This window comes from Vombatus ursinus, unplaced genomic scaffold, assembly GCF_900497805.2.
Source record: "Vombatus ursinus unplaced genomic scaffold, bare-nosed wombat genome assembly UNPS02009062.1, whole genome shotgun sequence".
Classification (NCBI taxonomy): Eukaryota; Metazoa; Chordata; class Mammalia; order Diprotodontia; family Vombatidae; genus Vombatus; species Vombatus ursinus.
In genome coordinates this window covers 20,962,545-20,988,650 of record NW_020948840.1, presented here as the reverse complement: position 1 = coordinate 20,988,650, position 26,106 = coordinate 20,962,545, and the positions used below count along the sequence as shown (strand labels likewise).

The 26,106-nt window shown below is 40.1% G+C and overlaps 2 protein-coding genes across 2 annotated transcripts in view; one reads left to right on the top strand and one right to left on the bottom strand.

The window, feature by feature from the left end:
• The window catches only part of HADHA (hydroxyacyl-CoA dehydrogenase trifunctional multienzyme complex subunit alpha), a 68,789-nt gene extending 61,681 nt beyond the window's left edge, over positions 1 to 7,108 (bottom strand). The window contains exon 1 of the mRNA XM_027850534.1: positions 6,796 to 7,108. Coding sequence (XP_027706335.1) covers positions 6,796 to 6,862 — 67 coding nt within the window. The 5' untranslated portion in view covers positions 6,863 to 7,108. The remainder of the gene's footprint in view (positions 1 to 6,795) is intronic.
• Positions 7,109 to 7,233: 125 nt separating this feature from the next.
• Positions 7,234 to 26,106, top strand: part of HADHB (hydroxyacyl-CoA dehydrogenase trifunctional multienzyme complex subunit beta) — a 53,746-nt gene continuing 34,873 nt past the window's right edge. The window contains exons 1-5 of the mRNA XM_027850427.1: positions 7,234 to 7,326; positions 18,947 to 19,021; positions 19,181 to 19,222; positions 23,066 to 23,165; positions 25,948 to 25,992. Coding sequence (XP_027706228.1) covers positions 18,955 to 19,021; positions 19,181 to 19,222; positions 23,066 to 23,165; positions 25,948 to 25,992 — 254 coding nt within the window. The 5' untranslated portion in view covers positions 7,234 to 7,326; positions 18,947 to 18,954. The remainder of the gene's footprint in view (positions 7,327 to 18,946; positions 19,022 to 19,180; positions 19,223 to 23,065; positions 23,166 to 25,947; positions 25,993 to 26,106) is intronic.

Below are 26,106 nucleotides of genomic sequence, written 5' to 3'. Positions count from 1 at the left end.
TAAGGACTGGGAAAAATGCTCTTGCATTTGGCCATTAAGAGATCATTGTTAACTTTGGAAAAAACTATTTATTTAAATGGTGGGTGAGGTGGGAAGCCAGATTTATAAAGTGTTGAGAAATGAGAGGAGAAAAAGTGGCTGCAATATGACTAAAGAAAAAGATATATGATGATAGCTTAAGGAGATAGGGTAGTAAGAATTTTTTGAAAAGCAGCAATAAAGGAACCAGCAGACTAAAGATCAGAGATGGAACGATTATGGTGGCAATCTGCTAGAGAAGACTGGAGGGAATGGGATTATGGGTAAATAGACTCAGTTATCCTGGGTGAGAAGAGCCACCTATTCATCAGAGACTGGAGCAATGAGAAGACAGATGATGACTTTAAGGAGCTGTGAAATGTAGAGAAAGAGTGGCTTTTCATACCCAACAAGGGGAATTCCAATCCTGAATGAATTACCAAAAGCTTACTGGATATTTCGAACTAGATGTCCTATAGGCATCTCACACTCTGCATGTCAAAAACAGACGTCATATTTTCCCCCAAACCTACCATGCCCCTATCACGAGCACTACCATTTATCTAGTCACCCAAGTGAGAAACTTTGGTGTTATTATTGAATCCTCCTTCCCTTATTCCACACAACCTATCACTTGCAAGTCTTGTTAATTCTACTTCCATAACATCTTTTACATAGATCCCTTTTTCTCTACTTACAAGGCCATAACCTTAGTGTAAGCCCTCACCACGCAGACTATTACAATCGCCTTCTAATTCTCCAACCCATCCTCCATATAACTGCCTAAGTGATATTCTTAAAAGTATAGTCCAGGCCACATCACTCCCCCTGCTCAACAAACTTCAACTGCTCCCTATTTCAGTTGGGGTAAAATACAAACTCCCCTTGTTGGGTATTAAAAGCCATTCACAACTTGGCTCCAAATCTTTTCAGACTTTTTATAAATTAATCCCTTTTCTGCACTCTACAATCTATCCCAAATGTTCTCTTGCTGTTCTTCAAACATGACATCCCACCTCCATGCCTTTACCCAATCTGTCCCACATGTCTGGAATGCACTCTCTTCTTTAATTTTGCCTCTTTGGAATTGCTATCTTCCTTCAAAGTTCAGCTTAAGCACCACCTCCTATATGAGGCTTTTTCTTGTCTCCCAGATGCTAGTACCCTCTTCCAAAATTACCCTATGTTTATTTCATATACACTTATGTCTACAAGTTTCTTTGCCTGATCCAATATAAAATCACTAAGGACAGCTTGTTTCACTTTTGTTTTTGTATCCCTAATACTCAGCACAGTACCTAATACATGGCAGATACTTAATAACATTTATTAAATCAATCAACTAAGAATTTTAGTTGATTGATTCCTAATCAACCTCTAAGCACTGCCATCAAGATCCAATCAATGTCAGCTTCTTTCATGAAGCCAATCCTATTCAACCTATACTGAGTTATCCCCTCTGATCAACTAGAATTGAGGAGGCTATATGTGTGCTAGCACTTGAATCTTATACTGTCTTACATGGCTTAACTCAACAATTCAAATCATTAAAGAACAATGATCTGGAGTCAGAGGACCTGGTTTTGAATTCCAGTTCTTCTACATACTAGCTTTTCAAGTCACTTAACCTCTGTGGGTCTATTTTCCTGATCTATAAAATGATTCTATACTAGATGGCCTCCAAACTCTCTTCCAGTCCTAAATCATATGATGCTACAATACAATTCTGATTGTATTTTACCTTCATGAAAGCAGGACTTATATCTTATCTATACTATCTTCCTCAGTGCTTACCCACAGGTCTTTCAAGTGTAATAAAGTAGAAAGACTGATAGACTTTAGAGAATGCCCTGGGTTCAAATTTGGCCTCTCGAACTTACTGCTGTGTAACACTGGTAAGTCAGAACCTCTGTAATCCTCAGTTTTTTCGTCTGTAACAGGAATATCATCTTTAGTACCTACCTCATGGGGACATTGTGAGAATCAAGTTACAATGTACTTAAAATATTCTGTAAACTTTAAGGAACTATATAAACGGAATTTAATGTTTGTGGAATGAATTATTAGAGGATGTGGGATTACTATAACATTAATGATCAAAGGGTTAAAATCTGCAAAAGAGAATAAGATGGGGTGGGCATGAGTAGTCAATGGCTGATTCAAGTTCAAGGTCATATCTCTATACTTTTAGAAATAACCTTGACAGTTTCTGTTATCACACAGGAATATACAGCCTCAGTATTTTCCTCAAGCATTTAATCTCAGGGAATTTGGCTGGGCATTTGGGGGGAGGGGGGAGGAAAAGTAGGGAGAGTCACAGAAGACAGGATGACCCCAAAAAGTTATCAGATAAACATCAAAAAGAGACCTTGAGAAGACCCCCAAAATACTCAACTATCAGGGTCCAGGTCAGGATAATCAGGTAGCCACAGATATGCATGCACAGTAGAATTGGACTATTAACAGGTCTCACCTAAGAAGCTTCAACAATGATACTGTAATAAGACAGGATATCCTGGTTCCTATTTGAATGATCTATGGGAATGGGGTGGAAAAACATCATCTTAAAAAAAAAAAAAGACACTAACACCTGTGAGCCTCCTAAAATGTGAGGAAGGAGGGATGTGTTCAGTGAATATGAAGGCCTATGTTTTCAGGAAAGGTGGGTAGAGTGGATTTTAGCTACAATACATGCTTTAAGCTCGTTCCTCATAGCTGCCAAATGGAGTTATATGGAATAATAGAGTAATTAAATAAATCCAGGTGTTCACTACTGGTAAGCAGTAAGAAGATAAAATCCAGGTCACTCCTTTCTACTTCCCAAAGCCATACAACAGAAAAAGAGTTGAAAGCATAAATATTTCAGGAACATATGAGTAAATGAATATTCAAGTGGTTGAAATAAAGATAGCCTTTTATGCAACACAGATGACTAAATCCAAATCAACCACTAACTGATCACAAAACTACCTCATAAAAAAAAGCTTTAACACAATAAATGTTGAAGCCCAGCTGTGAGTGATCCAGGGCAAGCCATTTAACTTCACAATTCCTCAGTTTCCTCATCTGTAAAATAGGGATTGTATACTCCTGCACTCACAGAATTAGCTAACATATTTAATAAACATTTAAGCCTAAGCAGGGCACTGAGACACAAAAGCAGTCCATGGTTTCAAGGAGCTTGCATTCTACTGAGGAATTATCATAAGGCAAAGCACTCTGAAAACTTTGAAGTACTAAATAAATGTGAATTATTCCTATAACACCTGGTCAAAGGCCTTAGAATGTGGTAAAATTTCCAAAGAACTTTTTTTTTTGGCTTTTGGTGAAGCAATTTGGATTAAGTGCCCGGGGTCACACAGCTAGTAAGTGTCAAGTGTCTGAGGTCAAATTTGAACTCTGGTCCTCCTGACTCCAGGGCCAGGGCTCTATCCACTGCACTACCTATCTGCCCCTTCAAATGAACTTTCAAAGTTCTACCAAACCACACAAGGCCTAAGGACAAGCGAAATAGAACTTTTACATTTACCAGAGTTGACCAGGAAATATCTGTTGCTCCACAGAAATATCTTTTTTATTTATAATTAAAACCTATTTCCTCACTAGTAATTTAACTGCTTTAATTTATAAAATGTTCTAGAGTAAATGGGAAAAAAGTCTTCCACAGAATGCCAATTTGAAATGGGAGGTGGGGGAACAGTAGGTGGGATGGTATTTAGAGAAGATTCCCAGAGTAGTTACATAATATGTTTAACCAATGTCAGCTACTAAAACCACAGAGTAAACTGCCAGGTTCTTTTCAACAAGAATCAGTACCATTTTCCAATTAACTTAAGTAACTTCATAGCTAGCAGCTTCAATAAACTTTGGCCTACATTCCAGTTTGCCTGCTACTTGAGAGCTTAACCTTTGCCCTACTTTGTAAACACGCCAGCAAACTGAATCAAATAGCTCCAAACCTTATGAAAATATACATATGTTTTCCACTAACTAGGCTTCCAAAAGAAGAATAGATTATGTTGAAACTGCAACCAGTATTTTGAAAATGAAAGCTTTAATCATTTTCTAAACCTCTCAAACAGGGGAGAAGGGAAACTAACTTTTTAAGTTAAAAAGGAAGAGGGCTAGTAAAAATATCCATTCTGCCAGGAAAACACTTTCAATTTACAAAAACAATTTTAATTCATTTAACACTTACATAATTAGAAAGCTGTATTAGAGTGAGGTAATAACTTTTCCCCCCATTGCTACAGAAGATAAAGGGTTAAGAATTCAGTGTTACAAAGTTAGTTTTGGCTAGATCAGATTCACTAGTCAGCCATTCAGCCTCAAATTTACACAAAGGTCATAAAAGTCATTAGCCCCTAAAAGTGAGAGGTCAATTTCCTTTCTTTGAATAAGTTGATAAGTTATTAGGCTTGGGTTCAGGGCAGTTTAAGGCAGAAATTACATTCCATACACAAAGGTAGAAAAAAATCTCCAACCATAACCTTCAACTAGTCAAAATCTGTGGCTATATTAAAAACCTTAAAATATCCTAAGATCACACTGGATTAATGATCTCATTACCACTCCCCAGGAAGAGATCAATTAATACTTGCCTTCCCATTCTGTGCAATTCATGTACATGTTTTTCTGTAATTACAATCCCAGTTTTTTTGGCCTAGACGTTTGACTTCATTCATGTGGTGAACTCTAGATGTGGAACCTTTTACCAATTCATCTGTAATTTATAATTCAGAGATCTGCCTAGGAGCAGTGAAAGGTTAAGTGACTTGCTTAGGGTCACATAGCCAGTATATGTCAGAATTAGAACTTGCAACCAAGTCTTCCAATCTCCACCCCTAGCCCTTTCTCCACTTTTAATAAGAGTTAACATGTACATGTAACTTTAAAATCTGCAAAGCACTTTATATATATTATCTCATTTGACCCTCATAAAAAAGCTGTGAAATAGGTCTCCATTTTACCAATGAAGAAACTGAGGCTGACAGAGGTTAGTTAAGCAACTTGCCCAGTCAAACAGCTAGTAAGGGTATGAGACAGGTTTCAAATTGGGATCTTCTTAACTCTAAGACAAACATCTTATCTACTTACATTACTTAAATGCCTCTATGCTAGGCCTCTCAACATCAGCATAAATGGAAACAATTTTTAAATGATAAAGAATATGGAATCACTGAATGTTAGAGCTGTAAAGGATCTCAGAGATCAACTCTAAAATGGAGGATTGGAACAGATGGTGAAACAAAATCCAAAAACTTAAAAAGAAAGATTGGCTCAAGATCACCTCATTTGTGATAAGCAGACTGGACTCTAGATCATCTGATTCCTATGCTCTAACACTAGTCAGAAGACTTGAGTTCCAATTGAATTTTTACTTATACAGTCCCATGGTCACACGAAGTTAAATAGGTAAGAAAATTCCCCAAGTCCAAACTTAGAAGTCAGCTCACCCACATTAATCCTTTTACTGCAAAGTTACTCCAGAAAGTGATTTTTTTTTTTGGTCAGAACTGCAATTTCCTCAACTCCATCAGAAATTCCCAACACAATGCAATTCAAATTGGCTACCAGCTTGTAATTTACAGTCTTAATTGAGGTGCCTTAGAGCAGTCAGAACCCTGGTCTTCCTGGTATATAATAGCTAAATAAAAATTCGTGCTGAATTGAACTGAAATCAAAGTAATCCAAAGTTAGCCCTTTAACCATTACTGCTGCAAGAACAGTAGAGACTACACCTGTGATTTTATTAATATAGGAAACCCTTTCTACCAATGCCTGACAACCTTTCCTGAAATTTACAATCCTAGCAGCCCGGTGTATTAGAGGTTAAGGGATTTACCCAGTGTCACACAGCTAGTATGTGTCAGAAACAGGATTTGAAAACAGCTCCCCATCCACCATACCAGGATAATTCTCACCTGCTGCAAAAATAGTTTAAATCCTGAAAACAAGCTGAGAATTATAGTCAACTAACACTGTCTACCGGACAAAAATTATTTTTCACATGAGGTATTTTTAACCTAATTGATAGTACAAGTTCTGTACTATAGTCTTCATTAAAGAGTACTTTAAACAAGTTAATTTGTACGTGGCTTTTTAAAGTTTGCAAAGTTTATTATCTCGTTTAATTCGGAGAGATGGTAGCTATTCTTTTCCCCATTTTATTGACGAGTCACAGCAGGCTCAAAGAACTTTCCCATTGCCATACCAGCTAGAAAGCGTCAGAGGTGGGATTTGAACCCAAGTTCAGAGCTAGACACTAGCTCTGACGGTAACAGAGGTGGAAATGAGAAACGGAAGGTGCATTCTGACAGGTGAAGCGCAGGGATCAGGGAAGGACCAGCGAGGGGCGGGTCCGGGTGGCAGCAGTGAAAAGAGCGCTGAGACTGGGCTCAGGGCATCGCCTTCCAACTTTGACTCTGCTCCTGACCTTCGCCAAGTTGCTTCCCCTCCCGCGGCCTCGGCTTCCGTGGGGGCTGGAGGGGGTAAGGGGACCCCGGAGGTCCCTTCCAGCTCTCTGGATGCAGGACCCAAGGAGAAGTGGAATGAGAGCCGCTGCCGGCCGGGCACCCAGGCAGACAGGTGGCCGCGCCGGGCCGGGACGCCGCGAGGGCTGTCGGTCCGCCGGGCTCGGGAGTCTGCCCGGGGGCAGGGTCCGGAGGAGCGGTCAGCCCTTGCCACCCACCCCGCATCCCCTCCACCCTCCCCCAGGGGGTCTTCGGTCGCCCCCAGCTCGGGCGGCCAGCTCCCTCCCTCTCCCCACACTCTCACCAGTGAAGCGGCGGGCGCGGGAAGCCGTCAGGCGGCGGAGGCTGCCAATTGCCCGGGAGGCCACCATCTTGGACGGGAGAGGGCGAATGCGAGCTCGCGCTGGGAGCCGGGCAGCGGCGAAGCAGGGGTCCTTGCTGCCAGGGATGCTGCCCTCTCGGGCCTGCCGCGCACACTGCCGGAAGGGAACCGAGGCGCGGGAAGAAGCTTCCGCAGGCACCGCCGGTCCTCTGCTCGGGCGGACGCGGGCGGAAGAGCCTCCCTTTCCAGTCTCAAGGGCAGAAGACGCCCCTCTGGATAGGGGCGGGGCTGCTGGGAGTTTCTGTCAGGCAAAGGCCTGGACAGCCCGAGGACGGGTAGGCGGAGGTGGGGAGGGAGCAGGAGGGAGAGCAAGGGCCAAGTACTGGAACCGATGGAGGGAAGAAGGGGCGGGCGGGGCGGGGTCATTTATAGCCATCGGCGTCTTGTCACTCAAATTCGGCTCTAGTTCCCGGGATCGCTATCTGGCTGAAGGTCGCACAGTCTAGAGCTGAGGTGAGCTAGGAGGGAGGACGCTTACCCCCGAACCCATCCGACCCGGGCCTCCCCGGCCCTGGCTCGGCCCCCGGCCAACCCTGCCCTGGTTCGCGATACTCGGGGACGGGGTGTGGACAGGTGGATGGGACTGGGGCGCAGAAATAGGGTGGCTCGTGATCGCGGAAGAGTCGTTTTCTCTCCCTGAGCTTCAGTTTTCCCATTTGCAAAACGAAGAGGTTGGACTTAACCGCGCTGGGCCTTGGGCTTTAGTTTGCCGGTTCGTAAAATGAAGGGATTGGACTAGATGACCCTTCACGGCGGCCCTTCCGGTTCCAATGTTTGCTCTAGCCTCTCTTCTCCAAATGCTAGAAATCCTCACCACACACTTGGCATTTTACAAAGCACTTGAAGCCACGCCGTGGGGGTAGACTTTGCGACTATTACTATTTATTTATTTCTCTGTATAAATTTACTCTGTGTTCTATGACACATATGTTGAAAGTAGGGCCCAAAGCCAGTAGCTGTCAGTGTCAGAACTGAGTCTCGAACCCAGGGCTCTGGACTTTCAGGTCCAGCGCCTTTTAGAACGCAGATGAAAAACCCAGGAGTTTGTCTGAAGCCTGTTTTGGATCAGCTGCTGCTGGCTTTTTTCTTTCCATAAACATTTAGTAATCGGGTAGATTGGAGTCACCAGTTGAGCCCAAGCGGTGTTTGCTTGCTTCGGCCATAGGGACATAGAGCAGGATGATCGACTTTCAGAGAGATAAATCGTGTTTGTGCGCCTTAGACCCAGACTGCCCCGCAATGAGTGCAGACTTGTGACATTTGTCACATTTTCAATCCAGTAGAGTGAGGCTTGCTCCTGTGAATAGCTAGTTCTGAGATTTCGAGGGAGGAAGGATGTAAAGTGGGATCAGGAAAAAAGTGATTGGTGGTTTCTGGAAGTGAAGAGGAAATGAGAGGAAGCAGTTACTCCTTATATGGTCCTCAAACACTTTTTGGTACATTAGTAGAGGTAGCTGAGGTCGGATAGAGAGTCCTAGGCAAGTCAATTTTGCCTCCAGGGGCCTCAGTTTCCTCGTTTATAAAATAAGGAGATTGGACTAGATAATCTCTGAAGTTCTATCCATCTACTATTTCATTTTATCTTTAGGGCACCCTCCCCAAGTAGGCAGAGCTGGTACCTCAATTTGATGGATTGTACATCAGGTGCAAGTACTTCAGTTTCATAACCCAAAAGGCAAAGAGCATTTATATTCGCTGAATTTTGGGAAGGAAATTGAGGAGCCAAAGCTTTGTCCATAACTTGACCCAGTTGATGATGTTGTTGGAAAGTAGCATATAGGGATGAGTTGAAGGAATTTGGAATATCTAGTCTGGAGAAGAGACTTTTTTTTAAACTACTTGAGAATCAAGTGATTTGAAGGGTTGTCCTATTGAAGAGAGGAGTTAGGTCCTAGAGGTTGAAACCTGGAAGTAATGGGTAAAAGTTGCTAAGATAAGTTTAAGCTCAATGCAGAACTTTTTTGGCTAATGTGGAAATATTTTGCATGACTGAACAGGTACAACCTATATCAAATTGCTTGCCTTCTCAAGGAGGGGAAAATGGAGGGAGAGAAAGAATTTGGAACTCAAAATTTTAAGAAATGAATGTTAAATTTTTGTTTACATGGAATTGAGGGAAAAAATGAAAATAACATATGTAAAAAAATTTCAAAGGATATAGGCCCAAAGCGAAATGAGATACCTCCAGAGGTAATGAGTTTCCCATTACTACACATCTTCGGGTAGATTGGTGACACTTTGGGTACAGGTTGGATTAAATCTCTCAGGTAAATTCTGAGTTTCTGTGAATCTGTGAAGGTGAGGTTCTCAGAGGCTGTTACCTGAGATCATGAAACTTAGTTCGCAGCAAAGCAAGGACTTTATACCCAATAAGCTTTTGTTAAGTGCTTGCTGTGTGCCCAGAACCTGGGATACAGAGATAAAAATGAAAAGTTTCTGCTCTCAAGGAACTTAAAGTCTATTGGAGAAAAGCAACAGCTGCACAGGTAGGTAAATACAGAATGTATACCATTTAAATACAGAGTGGGGGGGGCAGGAGTGTATAATAACTGTGGGATAAGGAAAGGCCTACTGTAGGAAGTGGCATTTGAGCAGCATCCAGAAGGGAGCCATGGGGGTTTGTGATACAGGATAGAGATGCAGTTCCAGATGACCACAATAAAGTGAATATTGCAATAACAGGAGTCACAGGAATTTTTTTGGTTTCACAGGACATATAAAAGTTATGTTTACACTATACTGTTGTTTATTAAGTGTGCATTAGTATTGTGTCTAAAAAAATGCACGTGCCTTAATTAAAAAATACTTTATTGCTAAAAAATGCTAACCATCATCTGAGTCTTCAGTGATTGGTAATCTTTTTGCAGGTGAGGGTCTTGCCTCCATCTTGGTGACTGCTGACCTATCAGGCTGGTGGTTGCTGAATGTTGGGGTGGCTTATTTTAAGAAAATAAGACAACAATGAAATTTGCCACACCAAATGATTCTTCCTTTCACTTGAACACGTTGAGGCCATTGTAGCATTATTAACTAGCCTAATTTCAATATTGTTGTATCTCAGGGAATAGGAAGACCTGAGGAGAGATGTCGGTGGAGCAGCCAGAACACACACACAACCATTATTAAGTTTGCCATTTTATATGGGTGCAATTTATGGGTACCCCAAAACAATTACAAAAGTAACTTCAAAGATTGCTGATCATGGATCATAACAGATATAGTAATAATGAAAAATTTGTAATATTGCAAGAATTACCAAAATGTGACACAGAGACACGATGTGAGCACATGTTAGAAAAATGGCACTGACAGTCTTGCTTGATGCAGGGTTGTCACAAACCTTCAATTTATAAAAAAAGATAAAAATGCAATATTTGCGAAGCACAGTAAAATGAGGTATGCCTGTACATAGTGTTTGACCTGAGTTTTGAAGGAAACTAAGGATTCTAAGAGATGGGTGAGAAGGGAATTTTGGTGAACTGTACAAAGCTATGGGGAGGCAGCTAGGTGGCTCAGTGAATAGAGCACTAGGCCTGTAGTCAGAAAGACCTGAGTTCAAATGCAGCCTCAGACCCTTACTAGCTGTGTGACCTTGGGCAAGTCACTTAACCTCTATTTGCCTCATCCCACTAGAGAAGGAAACCATTTCAGTACCTTTGCCAAGGAAACCCCATGGACAGTATTGGTGCGCTGTAGGCCATGGGATCATGAAGAGTCAGATATGACTGAACAACAACAAAACTATGGAGATAGAGCGTAGTATATGAAGGATGGCAAGGCTAGATTGGTTGGGCCAGAGAGCGTTGAAGGAAAGTAATTATGTAATAAAACTAGAAGGTAAATTGGAGATAGGTTGTGAAGGGCTTTAAAGGCCAAACAGAAGAGTTTGAATTTTATCGTAGAGGCAAGAGGGAACGACTGGAGCTCTTCAACAGGAAAGTGATGTGATCAGACTTGTGCTTTAAGGATAGCTCTTTGGCAGCGGTGCTGAAGACAGGTTTGAGGCAGGAAAACCAATTAGGAAATTTGTAATCTTCCAGGGAAGAGGTTATGAGGGCCTGAAATGGGCAGTGGCCATGTGAATACAGAGAATGAGATAGAGAGGTGCTATGGAAATAGAATTGACAAGAGCTGGAAACTAATTGGATGTGAAAGATGAAGGAGAGTTGAAAAGTGAGGGGTTGACTCTTAAGTTATGAATCTGAGTGACTAGAAGGATAGTGGTTCCCTCAGCAGAAACAGGTTTTCCACACTTGAGTTTTACTCACTAATGATGTTGAAGATCTACTCCCCTAGGCCTCCACCCTCAAGTGTAAAAACCATAGCAGAATTGGAATGCTTTATTTAACCCAAACCCCAGTGTTCTATCCTAACCACGTAGCTGCCTCTAAGTGGTGAGAGGGGCAGGGAAAAGGGCATTTTGTAGGTACATGTGGAGTTGTGAAAGTGAGGGCTTTTAGGCTGGAATCGAGCCAAATGTTGTTTTTGTTTCTTATAGTAGTATAAGGGGTGAGGGGGAGGAGGGCAGGTCTCTTTTTAGCAGAAGAATTAGTACTCAACCATAATAGATATGGAAGGCAGCAAAAGGGAGCTGGAAGGTAAACCTTAAAATGCTATATAAATGTTAGCTATCAATATTATTAGCTATCAATTATTATTCTTCCCAGGCAAATTAATGTCTCTCCCCTTTCTTCTTCCTTCTCTTTTCTTTTTCTTCCTGGGGAAATGAGTACAGATGGTAGTAGTTTGTGATATTGAATATGCATTAGAAGAAGGTAGACATTGGCTCCCTATACCAGTGTTGAGGAATTCCTCAACCCAGAGGACCTGAGATCCTCTTTGGGAGTAATTTTTCCCACCTTGGTGACTATGAGCTCAATAAATCAAGAGGCAAGGATAGAAGATAAAAAATTTTATTAGCATCAACTGATGGGCAGTTGCCAAGTAGATAGCCATGCCTAGGAACAAAGATGAAGTACATTTTTAGGGTTTTACATATCTTTTGTGTGACATCACCAGCGTCAAAATGAGCCTATTAGGTGCTCAGCCACTGCTATTATTTGGAAGATTGAGTCATAGAGACAGGATGTCAGGTGATTTGGGAAAGAACTTTTCACCTTGGGGTTTCAAAAGTTGCAAAGATTAGATTTGTTCCATTTGGTATATTTTCCATTTGGTTAATTAATCTTATTAGACTATCTTGATGGGGGAAGGAGGTCTCTAGTGGAGGTCTTATTCAGAACAGAATCAGTAGACATCCTTTTGTTGAATAAAATACAAGACTAAAGGTCTGGCTCTATTTGTACAACCCTGTTGTTCCATTTTTTTTTACCTTTAAGGTAACTTTTTTTGGGGAGAGTTCCCCCAAAACACACAGGTTGTGAAGGTTGTCTCCTTCACATCAATCATCAGTTCCCTTAGGCAAAATTTCAAAATGTGCTGGACTTTTGTTTAGCCCTTCCCATCTCCCACCTTCTTCCTCTTCTTTCTCCTTTTTCTGATAATCTACGTACTGCATCATCTTTTTGCTTCTTTTCACAACTCCACATGTACCTACAAAATGCCCTTTTCCCTGCCCCCTCACCACTTAGAGGAAGCTAGGTGGCCTAGTGGATAGAGCATTGGGCCTAGAGTCAGGAAGATTTGAATTCAAATCCAGCTTCATAAATTTACTAGCTGTGTGACCATGGGCAAGTCACTTAATCTTTCTTTGCCTCAGTTTCCTTAACTGTAGCACCTACCTCCCAGGGTTGTTGTTAGGATCAATTGAGATAATATTTGTGAAGTGCTTAGCTCAGTGTCTGGGATATATTGGCAATTAATAAATACTTGTTCTCTTCTCAATTCTTCTTCCCTATGCCTCCTCCCACCCCCAACCCTAATGGACCCTAAATAGCTAGCTCCTTGGGAGACTAGATTAGCTAGGATGTATAGGGTCATGTAAAGAAATCCAATGGTGAGCCTTAATTTTTTTGTCTTATTTATATCTGTACCTTTTCTCCTCCTATCACATATCCCTCCCCTACCCAGTGAGTCATTCCTGGTAATAAAAATTAAAATAGAGAGGAAAAAAACCCAATTAAGCAAGATTAATGAGCACATCAGCCAAGTCTGAAAGAATTTCAACATTCCATATGCATGATCATTCCCTTTCCTCCTTTCCTCACTCCTGTCCTCCAGTCAATTCATTAAAGACAAAGAAATACACTTTCTCACTTCTTCTCTAGGGCCAAGCTTGGCCATTATAATTGCATACTCTTCTGTTCTTTTTTTGTTGATGTTCTTAACAGTTTATTGCTTTAGCCTTTGTATATATTATTTTCCTTGTTCTGCTTACTTCACTATCAGTTTGCATAAATTTCCTCCTGTTTCTCTGAAGAATTCATAGTCATCATTTCTTATAATGCAATAACATTTCATTGTATTCATGCACCATATTTATCCATTTCCCATTCAGTGGGCATCTACATTGTTTCCAGATCTTCACCACTACAAAAAGTGCTACTATAAGTATTTTGATATAGGACCTTAATTTTTTTCTTTGATCTCCTTGGGGTATGTGTCTGATAGTGGGGTCTCAAGATCAAAGGGTATGGACATTAATTTTTTAAGCATAGTTCCAAATTGGTGGGCTTATACTTAATAAAATCTTCTTTCTATTATTTTATGGTTCAGATTTCATAGAAATTTGTGGGTGTTTTGATATAGAAATATCTATCGTAAGTCTTACTCTGATGGCTCATCTTGGTCATGAGTGTAACTGCAGGTTCTTAAGGGTATTGTTAGCTGAATCCTGTCTAGTAGATTCCACCATGACAGAAATGGGTTTGAGTAGGACCCTAATGACAGATTACCTGTTTCCTGAGCACCAGCTCAGCCAGATGTAGAGAGGAAATCTTATCACTAGTAGGTTGGCCACTAGATAATAAATAATCTGGCCGTGACAACTCATGAAACAAAGAAAAATACAAAATAACCTTCATTCTTCCATTCCATTCCTGACTGTGGACTTCACCAAGTCCTATCAGCCTTCTCACCCTGAAAGAACCCTGTGCCCTTGTGTGGCCCCTTCCTCTGATTAGTGAGTTCTTATTGAATCTCTATTTTGAGGAAGTGCCCAGGCCAGTCATGTTCAAGCATCTCCTGACTCTGCTCCTGACTCTCTGGACTTCTCTACCAAGGGTACCTTCCTCCACACTCTTTTTTCAGCTCCCCTTAAATATTGTCTTCCCCCATTAGAATGTAAGCTCCTTGAGGGGAAGGACTGGTCTTTCTTTTACCTTATATTTGTATTCCCAACATTTAGCACAGTTCACGGCATAATAATAAAAAATGCTTGTTAACTTGATTTGACTTGATTTCTATAGTGATAATTGCAAAGGGTGCTAATAATGAACAATTTTTAGACAGTTTACAAACATTAACTTAGTTGTTGGAGCTCTAAATGCGAGATCCTTGTCTAGTGCCTAATGGGTACAAATGCTGCTGGCAAGAACTGAATCAGCTTAATCTTGATAGATGAGTTACAAATGAAGCCAGAAGTCTGGAAGATTGCAGCTAAATGAAAGAATGGCTTACAGGTTCTTCTTGGGGAGGAAATAAAGGAACTGGCAGAGTTGGTTTGGCAATGAGGAACATTTCCTGAGCTACTTACTTATATAGGAGTGCTCAGGATAAGCATTTGCAAAAAGATCACCATGAATATTGCAGATTATGCATCGATATCTGATGATAAGATATTCTGTTAAAAACTTGATAAGACTTCCAAATTAAATCCACATATACTTTCATACTTAGTGATCTCAATGTAAAAATGGGCATAGTGGATGACAGAAATGCTGAAAAATGTGACTTAGGCTTAAGAATCAAGAGTCCAGTGACTTGTAGACTACACAGATGCCCCATGCCTATCTTTCATAAGTGTTTTCTTCAACAGTAGATTTGGGAACCACTGGAAATGACAACCATTGAATAATATTACAAAAGATGAAATTAACTATTACATTAACAGAGAGGAAACAGCTTACCTGTGAGAGTCATTTCTGAATCAATTGGGTATAGTCTAACCATAGAACTATTGGAGCAAACATAAAAATAAATAGCAATTTAGAATGAAGAATAAAAATACACTACTACAAACAATTAAAACAACTCCAACCATATGTAGCAAGGTTGTACAGTGTATAAAGTGGTGGGCCTGAAGTGAGGAAAATCTGAGTTCCCATCTGGACTCAGACAGGTATTAGCTGTATGACCTTGGGCAAGACACTTAACTTCTGTTTGCCTCATTTTCCTTTGATGTAAAATGAAGGTAATGCTAGCACCTGTCTTGCAGGGTTGCTTTGAGGCTCAAATGAGATAATATTTGTAAAGCACTTAACTGTGCCTGGCACATAGAGGAATTATCATTACCTCTTTAAATGACCTATTGATGCTGAAAAATTAAGAAACTATCAACATCACCATATCCTAAGGAGGTTTAATCCCAGTGACTTTCCTTTTTATGAGTAACTCCTTTCACCAATTTGGCTACTTCTCTATGATTTTGGTAGGTAAGTCTTAGGGGGTTTCTTGAGCCATGAAGAGGTCTGATTTTTTTAGGGTCTCATATCCCTAGTAAGTGTCTGAGGTGGGATTTGAGCCCAGGTCTTCACTTTAAGCCCAGCATTCTAGCCTCTGTACCATATTGCCTCAAGGTAGTTTAGTAGATAAGTAAAGTACTCAGCTTGCAGATACTTAATCTCCTTGTTGCTTGAAAAGATAAGAGTTTTCCAGTTTAGAATATAAATTCATTTGTAAAAATTTATGGGGGAGCACTTTGGAATATTTTGGGACAAGTAGTGGAGGGTCACATAAATTTATAAAAAGCTTGACCAGAAACTCAGTTACCCAGATCATCCTGAGAACATTTAAGGATGAAACTGTTGAGGTCTAGAGATTTAGGGGTGCTAGGACACCAAAATATCAAGAGCAAAAGACATGGGTCCTGCCCTAAAGAATTCAACCCAAGCCTTCTTTCAGCCAGAGACAAGGTTTATTAAAGATCTACCATACTGGCCAGACTCTTAAGGAATCTGAACATTTGTGAGCTACTGGCTAAGTTCTTACAGAATCTGAGCACCTTAACGGAGACAAAGATGGACCTTATATACAGAAAGACAGTGAGAGGGATCTAGGAAGAATCTTGATAGGAGTGACTGGGAGGTCGAGAATGGGGTCTAGAATAGGGTCAAGGGTGGGAAATACTCAGGGGCCATTGGGAGGTAATAGACAATGGAGGGCTAGGCTAGGCTAAAGGTTACAGAGAATAGGGAGATTGGGCATAGGCCATAATGAAAATAATTGATAGGACTGTAGTCTCAGTGGAATGCCAGAGATCTCCTTGATCAAGTGGGAGAATTACTTAGACAAATGAGACCCAAATTCTTTTTGGGGTAAGGGGCAAAGATCTCAGCTTGGGTCCATACCTCATCAAAGCTAGGAAAGTAAATACCAAAAAATAAAAAATGAGGTGGATAAAATTGTCACAATCTCTTTAACAAAACTGCTTTTTCTGTGACAGTGGACCTACCAGTTTGGTACTTATTGGTGTTGAGGTTTAGGGGTACTTGGACCCCAAAATATGCGGGTCCTGCCTGAAAGAATTTAACCCAAGACTTCTTTCAGCCAAAGACAAGGTTTATTAGAATATCTACCATATTGGCCAGACTCTTAAGGAATCTGAACATTACTGAGCTATTGGTTAAATTATAAGAAATCTGAGCACCTTAATGGAGACAAGAAGGACCTTATATACAGAAAGATTATGGGAAGGGGAGATATCATCATGTTTAATTTAAAAATATATTTTGACAACTGTATTTCAATATAATTTGTTTCCTTTGTAATCTTTACACTTTATTTTATGTATTTAAAAATATTCTGAGAAGATTGCCCAAGAAGAGCTCTGTGACACAAACAAGTTAAGAACTTGTGTTATAGATGGTGAGGTTCTCTGGCTCTGGTTTGTGTCTGGCCCCTTCTAAATAAAATCCTTAATCACTCAAAAGAGCTTCACATAATTATTCATGTAGAAAATACCAAGTAGAAAAGAGTGCCTGTTATTCAGATTACAATAAGCATTTAGAAGATAGAGTTGACTTATCAATATCTGTATCTTAGGCTTTGAATGTAAAAATGGAATTGAACTGAATTGAATCAAAGAAAGGCCTTGGGCTAGGTTAGATTACATTTTGGGAAATGCTTTTAGTGACCTCCAAGCATTAAGTTGAAACAGAGATCCATCTTTTTAACATAGCCAATATTCTAGTTGTGATGTCTGGCTGTGAGTCAAGGAATATATCACAGCTTTTGCCCAAAGAGAATTGGACAGATACATGGTAAACATAAATACGCTACATTTTATTACCATATAAAAGAACTGTGTAGCAGGATCTTGTGGTAGAAAAGATAGCATTGGAGAGGTGAGAGATGTTTGAGATAAGGAAATGGACTTGTCTTTATGGAAAAGAGTCTAATGGGCAGCTTATACATTCTGTTCAAATGTACATGATATCCAGAGATTTAAAGAAACCCTCTAGCAGGTGGGGTGGAGCCTTATGGAGGATTTATTACAGGAGGTGGGTAAGAAGGGTGAATTCATGGACATTTGTGGAAGTTTGATATAAAATGAGAATTATATTTCTCTGCCTAATTATACAGGAAATAGAGGGAAAAGGATAGAACTTAGAAAGGGAAAGACTGATATTTTGTCCTAATGCAAAGCCAGTTGGTTAGGAAAAATTTTTTCAAATCTGTTATATTTGAAATCATAACCTTAAGGTGTTAGTAGAAGCTTCTTCAGATAGGTAAATGACCTTATTTTATTAGGATACTTTGCAACATTAAGGAATAGTTCAATTTCTTGGTTTTAAAGAAAGACCCTCTTGACCACAACCTAAATAGGGTTTGTGTGCAAAACCGCAGTTTGCTGTGGTAGGCTAGAGGCATGGGGAAGGTTCTTAAAATAGTTATTTTGAGGGCTAATGATAAGTGGTAAGTGGCATAGCTTTTATCTAAAAAAAAAACCAAAAAACAAAAATGCACCAAGAGGTGACTATCTTTTCTCTCAGGGGTAAGGGACTAACTGTCCTTGGGTTCTTTTCAAGTTATTTAGGTAATCTTTTGAAAGTTATGGAATAGATCAATAAATATGTGTGCAGTGTTTGCTTTGTGCCTCTTAAGGGAACAAATAAGTTTCATTGACTTCTATTATGAAATGTTCCTATAGCAGAGATTGGAATTAATGGAAATGAAAGCCTGGGGCATGATTAAGAGGTAGCTAATTTGTGGCATCAGGGTTTATAGAGCTAGATCACAGGAGCATTAAGAATGTTGCATAAATTTTAGATTTATACTTATACCAGGATTTTTACTCCACACTTACTCTATCTGTCATGTTATGTACAACATGAGGTTGCCTCAAAATCAAAAGACCTGGCTTCCAGTGGGGCCCCTGACATACAATGGTTGTGTATTTCTGGAGAAGACACTTTCCCTAAGACCTTAAGTTAAGAAGCAGTTACTGATCTGCATTGGCAGAGAGTGTTTCCTCATCAGGAGTTGGCTATACCAGTGAAATCACAGGTCTTATTAAAAGATTCACCTTTCACCTCCACCTTCCATTATATTTCTTCTATGTCTGCCTGAACAATCTCTTGATACCCTGGTAAAAACTTATGAACAAATTTAGAACGTCTTCTTTTGTTTGCATACTTTAAAATGTCTGTTGTGTACATTAAGCTGTGCTTGGTACTTGCCAGTAGTGCCCTGTCTTATAAATTCTTCCAGGTTTGAAAAGTGTAAACAGGAGCTTCTTAAAATGAAGAATGCCTTTATATTCAGCCAGAGTTGGAAGGAATAGTCTCTAACCTTGACCAGTACCATAAGTTCATCTTGGCCTTAAAAGAGAGAATATTTTGCCATTTATTAAGTAATAAATTAGATTTAAAGTGTTACATATTCATTGTATTTTATAGAGCTAGCTATAAAACATGCAAGTAATTTAGGTGATCTTTTTGTTTCTTTTTTTTAGACTTCAAAATGACTTCCATATTGACTTGCGCTTTCAGAAATCTACCTGTGACATCAACCTGGGCCACCAAATTCTGTAAGTTAAATTTTAATTTCTCTAAAAAACAAACAAACAAACAAACAACAAAAAAAAACAAAAAACAAACCCAAAACAAAAAAAAAAATCCTTAAGATCTAAAAATTATAAACTATTTTTCCGTTTAAAAAATAAATTCATAATTATTTTTTGTTTCAGCTCTAAGACCACTGAGCTATGCCTCCCAACCACTGTCAACAGGTATAGTCATTTGCATACATTTTGGGGGATTCTAAATATTGAATTGTAAAATGGGTTGGGGAGGGGCAGCTTATTTATCATCATACCTCTGTGAAGAAAATCATCAAATTGTTATTATTTAGTTGTGCATATATAGTGTTTTAACTGGGTTCAGTTGTATTATGATGAGGAGGGGGAAGTTTGATTTGTCTTATAACAGTAGCCTACAGTACTATGGCACTTAACACTTTATAAAGCACCCTCCTTACATGATAACCTTTTGAGAGGCAGCGAAGTGTTGTCCCCATTTTATGGAAGCTAAGGCTTAGAGCTGAGATGACTTGCCCATTGGCAGAACAAGGTCATGAACCCAGGTCTAAAGACTCCAAGTCCAATGCTTTTTTCAGTACCCCATACTAAAGCGTCTTGGGGACATCTTCATGGTCCAGTGTCTAGAACCTTGATGGCCAGCTGATCTGTCCACATGTGGCCAAGTCCTGATATAATTGGCTTATACCATCCAAATCTTGTATGAGCCTGATTTATACCTAAAAGCTGGCTTATTTGTTTTAATCAGGAAACTGTTTCCTGATTGCCTAGTTACTGGAATACATATGTCCCACATTCAGGATACTACCTTACAAATAACAAGATACCTGAAAAGCAAGATTTAATCATTGGAAGGTTTCTTAGTGAAGGCAGAATTATAGTGGTATTAGTGGATTTCATAAATCATATAATCATAGATTTAGAGCTGGAAGGGCCCTTAAAGATCATGTGGTCTTTCCCTCTCATTTTTACAGATGAGGAAATAGCTTCAGAGAGGACAATGATTTACTTACAGCCTTGCCTCCTTTGACTCCAGAGCCAATGTTTTTTCTACATTCCTTCACTTCCCTATTGCTCTGCACTATCTACTATCATGAATTTGCCTTCCTATTAATAATGTATATGAGGCATTTTACAAACCCTACAATTTTATATAAATGCCAGGTATTATTAATATTGCTAATGGCATCTCCCAGATAAATGTCTTTTTTTAACAAAACATTTCTGAAAACACAGAAAATTTTCACCTTCAGATTTCTAGCTATGTGATATTAGTCAAGTCACCTCAGCTCTCTTGGCTACTGTTTCCTCATCTGTAAAAAACAAGGAGGTTGGACTAGATTTCTTAGGTTTCATTTAAATTATGTCAACATGTCAAGGTCCTGTCATTTTGTCAATGTGGGAACCACTCTACAGGAATAGCCTATTTATAACTTATAGTCTGAGAGAGGTTAAGTGATTTATCTGGATCACACATCTAGCCAGTTGTTATTCAATTCAGTTTCCATTCAACAAATGTTTATTAAGCACCCTTTGTGTTTGATAGCTCTGGGAATACATATAGAGGAAACAATCCAAACCCTCAGAAACTTTCCATTCTCCTGGTACAGAGTGGTAACAAATTGGACCAGGGTCCAATTTAAGGGTCTGCAGTAGGGAGTGGCTTTGGATCTGAGGCTTATTTGAAGGGAACCAGTAGTTCTAAGGGGGCAGCTAGGTGGCACAGTGGATAGAGTGCCAGACCAGAAGTCAGGAAGATTTAAGCTCAAATCGAGCCTCAGACACTTACTAGCTGTGTGACCCTGGGCAAATCACTTAATCCCATTTGCCTCAGTTTCCTCATCTTAAAATGAATTGGAGAAGGAAATGTCAAACCACCCCAGTACCTTTGCCAAGAAAATCCCAAAAGGAATCATGAAGAGTTGGATGTGCTTGGAAAATTACTAAACAACAACAAAGTAGTTTTAAGATGTAGTGAGGTGAAGACAGAGAGCATTGCAGGCATGCAGGAAAGGCAATTTGACTGGAGGGTGAATAAGAGTATAAGGGGGAAAACAGTGGGCAATTAGCCTGGAAAGATTGGAGTGAGAATGTGAAGGGTTTTCAATGCCAAATAGAGGAGGCTGAACTTTATCCTAGAGCCAGTAGAGAAAACAGGCTGACATTGAAATTAGGATCTCCTGACTCACATTCCTGCTTGAACATTCTGTGATCTCTTTTTATATTGACCCTTAGCTTCTTATTTCTCTTTCATTGCAACAACTTTACAATAGTATCTGTCTGAGACGGGCCAGAAAGAATTCCAGGCTTTTGCAAATAATGACTCCAGCCAAAAATCAAAGTGCAATTTTGCACATGCACGTGGTATGGCCTTCTGGACCTTTGTCAGACTTTTCTGCCATGTTAGCACACATGGAGAATAATAGACAGAATGGCAATGTCTTTTCTACCTTCATTCCTTCTTTGCAGAGGGGAAGTCCTGTGCATGTGAAGCATAGAATTGACCTACTTCTTTCTCTCTTTTCTATATCCTTTGTCTCCAAAGATGATACACTAGGGAGTGGAGAAAGATGCATTTGGAAATGAAGGGGATATAAACGGAAGCTATCAATAAAAATTGGAAAAAAAAAACATCCCCAATGAAATGGACGGGCCGAGAGTAACCAGACACACGCCAAATTAGAAAATAGAGAGCATTTACTGGAGCCGGCTGGCGACTGTCCCCTGGATGCAATCCTAGGAGAGCAGCCCCAAGCAAGGGAAATAACAAAACTTTATACCCAGCAGTTTATAGTTGTGGATTAGCGATCCTTTGAGGTAGAGCAGTTTACAATTGGGATTAGCGATCCTTTGAAGTAGAAACTGAGGAGGTTAGGCTAGGGGGTTGTTTTTTTTTTGTGACAACTCAGTCCACTTCACCCAACAATAACATTCCAATAGAAAGGGTGAGCATAGATTGCTTTATAAGAGGTAGAAAAGTAGAGCACTGAATAAAAATAAACATCTCCATCTCCCAGCAAGAATATCTGCCTATTGGTATTAACTATGTTCCCAGGTGCGTTCTCATTCTTCAACGTTGAATTTTATTTAGAATTATTATCAACATAGCTATAAGTATTTAAACCAATTTCCTAGCCTGCTATTTTAGTTAACCAGCAGTCAATAAACATTTATTAATGCATCTGCTATGTGGCAGGCACTGTGCTAAGTGCTGAGAATACTCATATAAAAAGGCAAGAAAGCCCTGCCTCCACTTAAACTCCAGTGAATTCCAGTTACTTATAGGATCAAATATGAACTTGTGTTTGACAATTAAAGCCCTTTGCACCCTGGCTGTAATCTACCTTTTCAGCATTATACTCCTTATGCTTCTTTTTTCATTCATTGTACTTCTATCCCTACCACAGTTCTTGGCACATAGTAGGTCTTAATAAATGTTTATCGACTAATTGATTGAGTTGCCCATTCTGCAGTTCAGCCAAACTGACCTTTTTGATGTTCCTCGTATATTCTCTCATCTCCTTGCTTTTGCTTGTCATCTCCTGAGATGCCCTCCCTCTTTATCTTCAACTCTTAGAATTATTTCAAGTTGTTTCCACAGTTTGGCTCAGGTGCCACTTAATATCCTCAATATGCTGTTGCCTTCCCCTCTCAAACCCACCTGTACCCCTGCCAAAAAAAATTTCCTTGCATCTGTTTTGTGTATGCTTATATGTTGTCTCCCTAGACTAGGGGTGGGTCTTCACAGAATAATTTGGATTCAGTCAAAGGGCTGCACTTGAGGATCTAGAGGGCCACATGTAGCCTCGAGGCCGCAGTTTCCCCACCCCTGCCCTAGACAGAATGTATATTCTTTAAGGGTTGGGTATGTTTCACTTTTATCTTTGTTATCTCTTGCACCTGTCAGAATGTCTTGGCACATAATCGGTGCTTAATAAATGCTTGTTGAATGATTAATTCCTGGATTACCCTTCAAAACTCTGGGGAAAGACTGTTAATTTGTTTTTTAGTTGTTTGTTGAACTTTATCTTAAAGCTGTACAGATCCAAAGTAAGAAGACCTTAACCAAGCCCAATGTGAAGAATGTTGTGGTGGTGGATGGGGTGCGCATTCCCTTTCTGCTGTCTGGCACTTCGTAAGTATGAAACTATCATGTTACTTCCTTTTTCTAAGACAGCCACAAGTGGTTGCTGTTGGTGGTGGACTGAAGTCTTCATTTTAAATGGAGCAAAGTAATCCTCAAATATCTTAGAAAGAATAGGATTCTGACATTCTGTAGGTCACCTGTGACAGAAATCTTCCAGAATGTTGGAAGCCAGAATGAAATGTAGCAAACTGAAGAGCACTTTGGCTCACTTCCTATCTAAGATTATTCTGGCTTCAGCTGAGCCCTTAGATTGTGGAACCTCAGCCTTAGCTGTCTAAACAGCTCTGAAGAGACCAGATTAGTTGAGCCACTGATCTTGGACTCAAGGTGACTCCAGGGGCATCGTGGGCCAAAGACTGTCCCAGGCTGCCTGGAGTTTTTGGTCAATAGAGGAGATTCAGAAATGGTCTGAACCTTTCTGTATCTGGCTCCCTCTTGCTATAAACCCATGGGATTTGGCTGGATTGTATCGAGTCAAATGATTGTTCACCTTGCTGATTCTACTCCTTTTCAGTAAAAGTAGCCTAGTTAGGTCAGAAGGGAGCAGATAAAAATATGTGCAGTGTAGAAGAGATCTAAACTAATACAACTCTGTTCAGATTCAGCAAAGAGCAATTTATCAGGTTTTGTTCCGGTTTGGGGGTACGAAGTCCCTGATTTGTAAGTATCTTGTGTTAGAAGCTTTGAGAAGTCAAACGTTTGCAAAGTTGATCTTATTTTCCTTTAGAAACAATGTTGTAAGTAGTAGAGTTTCTAGGGTAGCCCATGGAAGTCTATTTCACCTAAATTGTATCTGGACAGTAGCACTTAGTGTAACCATGTAAGCACTATATATAACATCACACTAAGTTCTCGCAAGAATAATTTCTAGCAACAATTTCTACCTTGTACTGGCGCAAACCCTGATGCAGCTCTAGCAAGGAATGGCTTCCTTTTTTCAGCCCTGGACCTTTGGACAGTGGGGAGAGATAGATACCACGCATTCTCAGTTGCCCCTACCTAAGGACTATATGCCAGAATAGGTCTTGTTCAGATGGTTCGCTAACTTCAGATAGGGGTCAGGCCAGGGGATTGCTTTTTTAAACTTTGGTTCAATTCGAGGTGCACCAAAAGTTAACATTTGCTTTTGATTTGCTTTGGTTTCAGCAGATTGGTTTAGACTTTTATTTCACAATTTAGTTCAAGTCCTTGATTGAGGAGAAATTGAAGGATGAATTAGATATCTAATTCTCCACTGCTGGATGCCTTCACTAATGGGAGATGGTGGGGGAGAAGAGGAAGAAGTCTCTCCTCCTCCACTACCTCTGCAGAGGGGTCTACTCTATGACTGCTCTAAGGTTTGACTGAGTCCTCAAAGCTTAGCTATTTAAAGTCCCCAGGGAGTGAGTAACTAATTTGTTTTCACCAATGAAATTGTTTCTTTTTTCATTCATTCCTAGGTGTTCACATCTGATAAAGACATCTGGGACTAGACCTTAGTTTAACACCTCTTTAACACCTCCTTTGAGAGATTAGCTGCAGGCTGGAGGCTAGGATTAGGGGAAGAACTGCCCCCTTTACTTTGTTTTGCTTGAAATAATGAATAAGTTTTACAAAAGCACATATCAAAGATAGGGATTTGAGAATTGCACAGACTTTACCAGTATAAAAATGTTTATGCAGCCCTTACCCATGTACCCCACCCTCTGGAGGAAATATAAGGATCAGAATAAATTACATTGACTTCTTTTCCTGCTTGCCTGGAATAAATTGCCATTCAGTGCAAGTGGTTGGTTGTTGAGAAGGTTAGGTCCAAAATAGAGGTAGAGAATTGTCCAGCAAAAGCATTTAGGAATAGACTTAAGAAGACCAAAGAGAAGATGAATCGATAAACCTGGTGTGTATGTGTTTGTGTCAGTGTGTGGAATAGAGCAATAAAGGTTTCACAATTCTAAATGGAAAAATAGTTTTGGCATTTTAACATTGGTACACTTAAGAGTTTGTCAAATTCTTCCACGATTAAGACTGAAAGGATAAGGTTAGCTTTGGAAGTTACAGAGTTATTGGTTGCTCTCTGACCCAAAGGGTGATTTCAAGAAATTTATACCCATTGAGTCTCCCATTACAAATTAACACAGAGCCTCGTCTGTAAAGGTTGAAACTACCCTTAGAAAATTTTTAGTGTTTCATGCTTAATAATATTGATAGAAAGTACATTTATTTTGTGCTTATTCTGTGCCAGGCCCTGTGCCTAGGCTCTATAAGTCACAAGAACAAGGCAGACCCTCTTCTCAAGTAGTTCACATTCTGATAGGGGAGGACAAACCATCAAGTGAGGCTGGAAAAGGGAGGAGATGGAGGTGAGTCCTTGTTTGGGGGCAGAGCTGCTGGTCAAGAGATAGAGTGAAATTAACATGACTGGGACCCCTCATGAAATAGTGCCCTGGCCAGGGACCAACCAATCAGGGGAGCAGCACCTAGGGCAGGGGCATCCTGGGGTACTGGTGGGGAGTGGGGAGGGGAAGGCACTGCATAGAGCCACCTTTTTGTTAATTCTTTATATAAGTGTTCAGTACCCGTTGAAGTTTTCTGGAGCTTAGCTTACCACATCACTTCACCCTGGTTTCCTTAGCAGTAAAATGAAGATAAATAATACATATGGTTCCTACTTCATGGAATTGGGTGAGAAGGCTTTGTAAACTGGAAAGAGCTGTGTAAATGTGAGCTCTCCTCTTGATCTTCTTGAAGTAAAAGATCTTGGTGTTAAATTGGTGTATTTTATTATCCCCAGATACAAAGATCTGATGCCACATGATTTGGCCAGAGCAGCACTTAAGTAAGTACAGCCTCTTTGTTCATTCATTTGATCGTTGGATCCTCCCCCCTCTTCCTTCCTTCCTTCCTTCCTTCCTTCCTTCCTTCCTTCCTTCCTTCCTTCCTTCCTTCCTTC